The sequence below is a fragment of the Montipora capricornis genome, chromosome 14 (assembly GCF_036669925.1).
Source record: "Montipora capricornis isolate CH-2021 chromosome 14, ASM3666992v2, whole genome shotgun sequence".
Taxonomy (NCBI): Eukaryota; Metazoa; Cnidaria; class Anthozoa; order Scleractinia; family Acroporidae; genus Montipora; species Montipora capricornis.
The window spans coordinates 45535388-45540387 of NC_090896.1; the positions used below are offsets into that span (position 1 = coordinate 45535388).

Here is a 5000-nt window from a genome sequence, read left to right on the forward strand (position 1 = left end):
GCTTTTTTGGTTTCCCGGGACCATATGGCCGCCGTGTGACCAGGGCGAATTGGTATGTCCTTGTTCACCCAAACCTAACTGATCATCCAACTTAACTGTCGCAGCAACAAAGTTCAGACTGAACTCATAAAACATTTACGTGACGATAAAAGTCTGATAACACATTGAGGACAGGTTTTCCTCAGGGGCGTTTTGTCTACATGCAGTCGTGGTTGACTGACAACTGATCTGCATGCGCCCTGGATACCAGGCCTTTTACGGCAAGTCTTTGTGTTTATATGACGTACAGATTTAAAATGGCTGAGCTGTATTTTAAGTTAACAAGAGTTTCACCCAGAATAGCGCGAAATTTTAAAGCTGGTTTTGGAATATGCATTGCTAATAAAAATAAGAAGAGCAACTTTAAACTATATTACAAATTTGTAGAAAAATCGGTGGCAGTATAAATATCATAGACGTATAAATTACAGTTTAAGTTATGCTTGCCAATAAACTTTGAAATTCAATAGGATTCTGGTATTTCCAGTGTGGAAACAAGAAGTTTCAATGGTTTCTCGGCGCAAAAGTACTGAAAATTAAACGTTTAAGAGATAAAAAGAGGAAATGGAACAAAGGAGAGACACCCACTTTACACTAGAGCGACGAAACATCGCGTTTGCCATCAGCGGTAAATGGAAGGCTGCTTCTTGTCACTTAACCATGAAAATACTCGTTCGTGATTCTAGCTTATTACTAGCTCAATGACTGCAACTAACGAAAGATATTAATTGCCATCAACTATGTCGCATTAAGATTTAAAGACCACACATTTGCCGCAAACGCGAAGTCTGATCTCTTATGAAGTTCTTGTTTTGTAATGAAATAAAAATGGCAATAACAATGAAAAATCTTGCAAGATCGCTGCTACACAGAAATGTGGCAAAAGCACTGAGAAGCAGATTATCGAAATGGGTATAGCAAACCTCGTAATTCACTACAGTTAAATGCCGTGTTTTAACTGAAAGAGCACGCGGACCAAAACTGGATCAGTTGCAGAAGGCGAATTCAGCTGGATTGTTTGAAAGGCTTGCACAAATGAATGACCAAACTTTGTTTTTAAATATTAGTCCCTTCCCCACTCTGCACGAACAAACGGCATTTCTGGTTTTCGCTTTATGCAAAAGCAGCAAATTACACCCACCCTTGATATCCGAACAATTACTAGTAGGTTTACCCGTGTAGAAAATGCAATAATTCTCTATTCTAACAGTGTCTCCTTAGAGGCGTATAGATTGAGTTACTTTGTAACTTAAGCCATTTTCAAGATCTGTCACCCAGGTAACCGTTTCATTCTCTTATCAAGTCCTTTCAACTGCTCTTCCGGCAAATATTCCCAACACCATTATGTCCCAATGATCAACTATATTCCTTAAAGAGCGTAAAGATGGCCAAAGCAATAAGTAGCTTGACTTTCGGAGCACGAATATGCCATTTGTCTAAGCTTCGCTACAAGTAACACGAAGCCATTTCCAGTGACGTCGCTAGCGGTTATTAGAAGTGCCTCAATGCTCTGTCGCTCAGCTACCAAGAGATACATTGTGTGGGGTGTGAGTGCTGGCCACTGCCAGTAGTAACGGCACGTCGCTATCGTCCACACTAGAAAGAAGAAAAGAAAGAAGAAAACACAAGTTAGGTCATGTTGTCGAATGGGGTGTAAACGGTCATTCTTCTGTATTGCGTTGCGTGCTATTAAGCGAGTATCCATCCAGCGTTTGCAGGAAGCGTAAGGGCTGGTTTACAAAAGCGACGGTCATGGTTTTATTGATCATGGGTTTATTTACCCACGAGGAGCTTACGCGTCGTACGTCGTTGAAACGCTCTCGTGCATCCATGATATCCACAGAGGTCAGACCACAACACCTGGAAATCCATGCCCTACTCTTTGCGAATAGTGTGAGGGTTCTTTTACGTCCCATAGGATTATGAACATTTATTATATCGCTCAGATAGTACGCGCGCTGTAATTGGCTAAATTAGCTGTACAGCCCGCTAAATTTAAAATTTCGACAAAACATCATCTAGCGAGTTTTTCATGTCATTTCTGTTGCATAAACTTGTACTGAAAACTGTTTGAATCTTGCAAGCAACTATTTCAAACTTAACAGCCAAGAAGATTTAGTTTTTGGGATTTTGGCACGGCATTTTGGCAGTTGAACCTTCCGCTTCATTTTGATTAGTTTTCTTGCCCGCGCGCCGGTTAACCTCAGAGATATAATAAATATCTTACTAACCGAGTTTTCTCGGTCCGTACTGTAAGTTACGGAACCTCGTTTTTTCCCGTTGATTTATGGCCCGCGCGCTTCGCGCTTGGGCCATAAATCAACGGGAAAAAACGAGGTCCGTAACTTACAGTACGGACCTCGAACTCGGTTAGTGAGAGGTATGAAGGATTGTGGGACAGGGTCTACGGTTTCTAGTCCTTATCCGAGAAGGCTAGAGAGACTAACCCTTCGCAGATGTCATTACAAATTTGCAGCGCTTTCTCCTCAGTAATTTAAAGACGCTGAGTGTTAGTCCAGCCGAAGCTCGAGTCGAATTCACGACGCTCAACCAACTGAGTCACCGGTGCGCGGTTAAACATAACATGCGCACACGCATAATTTGTCGTTAAAATTATTTATTTTGTCCTTGCAAAAGGAGCAAATTATCAAAACGAAATAGATATACAACTTTGTGTGTGTTGCTTCTTCTCGGTCATGCTTGTGTCTGCCAGTCCTAGCCGACGTAGACTGTAACGCAACTGAAAGCAAAAGGCAAAGTCGCTCTCGAACATTGCTTATCAGTATTACCTGAGCATTTTTGTGAGTTCATCTCGAGTTAAAGTCTTTCTTCTGTCTCTCAATCTTTCTGTTAACACCTGTACACAACAAAAATATCAAAGTCCTTAAATACTTCGGCTGGGGTTCCAACCAAGTGTTTTCAAGGCAAAAAATAATTCTCATTATGCTTCCCTTTAATTAACCCGGTTTCAGATCAAATGCAAAGGTTATCAAGGTCTAGTAATAACGAGGGAAAGTTGCCGAAAAGAACAGAAACAAATTTTCAAAATTAAGAGCAGTTTTCAGTCAGGTGGTATCCACTGACGTAGCGTCGTTCACCAGCAAGTGTATATCACACCGGCGTTATGTGTTATTCCAGAGTGGATGCAAACACTTTGGTCAATTAAAACAGTCACAGACAATCAGATCAGCCAATCATTTAACCCATAGCAAATACATACACCCGGCTAGAAGCGCGCGAAAACGAGAACGAGTCCAACTCACTTGCTTGTGCCTCTGATTGGCCGAGAATCTGGCCTTAGACATAAGGCGCAAGGCACAGCCGTTACATTTTTGCGGGGAGAGGTAAACAATTCCCAATAAAAGAGTTTCTGTACTAGAACAGAAGGAGAAAATATCGTGCTCATGAAACCTCGGAAAGAAAAATTCAAACAAACTCCGCCTGCTGTTGGAATTTATATTAACTACGTGTAAAAAACAATCTTGCATATGATTAAGTTCGGACAAAAACTTGAACGACAGACGCTAAAAACGAAGATTATGCCCTGGGAAATTGCCTAAAAATAACAAAAAACCCTAAATGCCCGTTGTCTTTGAAATCAGGACTTTAAATGTATTTTTCTTAAACAAAGGTGGACAATCGATGGCACGTACCTTGCTCTTCAAGTAGATTTCCTTCAATTTATCTTCTAAATGCATAAGACACTAAAAGAGAAACATGATAAAAAGTTATAGAAGAGGAACGGTAATGTAATGAGGAAATAAAGTTAAAATTCACCGGTGTGCGTTCACGTGTTACATGGACCCAGGCAAATGGTCAGTTCACTTTGCACAATTTAACAGAACGTGGAAGAAATACACAAGACTTCAAAACGCACGCGCAGAACCATTATTCGACTCACTGCGTGCCATCGTTTGGCGGCGGTTTGGAAGCTTGAGCAACTACGACGGTCCACAATCGGAGAACAGTCGGAGAATAGTCGGACAACAATCGGATTAATGAGTAAAAGCACTGGATCTGCACTTCATGCACGCACGTTTCAATTTTTTTAACGTCAAGGCGTCTAAATTTTCGTTCGTTCAGCGTGGTTCCTTGTGAACGGAACCCTTTAATGCACGAATTTTCAACCGGTAGAAAATTCTTCCGGTACCGTGTGGATGCAGCCTTAAACTACCTACTGTCGTCCTGACTACGACGTGGAATGACCAAATTTGAGGTTATAATTAGTGCGAAGTCCGAAGGACGGAGAACTATTAGGTTTAGAATGGGGCATGATACTTCAAGTAAGCAAAATAACATTTCCTGATTAAAATTAAATTCCGGTGTCAGATCCCATTATTCCAAAGGGTCGGACACAATATGATGCTTTACTTGACGCAAAATAGGTTGAAAATTCTTCAAATTCTTTGTTAGACCACGCGTAGTGGTGGGTAAGTATCTCGAAATATTTCATCTAGGGTTAGCTGAGTCTGCTGGTCTTTTGAGAACAAACTGGGAATTGTCGCTGATTTACTCCGGCCCCTAAATATGATATGTGGTCGATATCCGAAATCGTCAACGGCGAGAGAAGGGTAAATCGCGTGTCTCGTTCTTAGCAGATCAGTCCGCCATTTTGATGTCGCTTTGCTCGCTACGTATGAAAGGAAGTTTTGGTCTATTTTGTTGCTTCTATTTTATGTCGAGGGAATCTACCTGCCTACTTTACAACAACAAGCTCGTTTATGGCAATCAAATTACTATTTGAGCCTTTGGTTTACTCAAATGTGCCTTTGTCGCTCGCAAGACTCGTACGTGCAAGACTTCGCACTAACCGTTCGGTACCGCTCGTTTTCAATCTTGTCTTTAAACAGCCACACAAGTCGACGACATTCTTACAGAGGGCCATTAACGAAACAACTGATAGAACAGAAAAGTGCTTACAAATTCGGCTGACATCTTTAGATCCCAAAGGCCTCTCAAAG

At 41.3% G+C, this 5000-nt stretch overlaps 1 protein-coding gene across 2 annotated transcripts in view; it reads right to left on the bottom strand.

The window, feature by feature from the left end:
• LOC138033515 (folliculin-interacting protein 1-like) overlaps window positions 1-5000 on the bottom strand; it is a 30424-nt gene that overhangs the window by 408 nt on the left and 25016 nt on the right. For both annotated transcript variants that reach the window (XM_068881273.1, XM_068881274.1), the window contains 4 exons: window positions 4960-5000; window positions 3693-3743; window positions 2829-2896; window positions 1-1635 (listed from right to left, as the gene is read on the bottom strand). The exon at window positions 1-1635 is cut by the window's left edge and continues 408 nt beyond it; the exon at window positions 4960-5000 is cut by the window's right edge and continues 59 nt beyond it. In XM_068881273.1, coding sequence (XP_068737374.1) covers window positions 1557-1635; window positions 2829-2896; window positions 3693-3743; window positions 4960-5000 — 239 coding nt within the window. In that variant the 3' untranslated portion in view covers window positions 1-1556. The remainder of the gene's footprint in view (window positions 1636-2828; window positions 2897-3692; window positions 3744-4959) is intronic.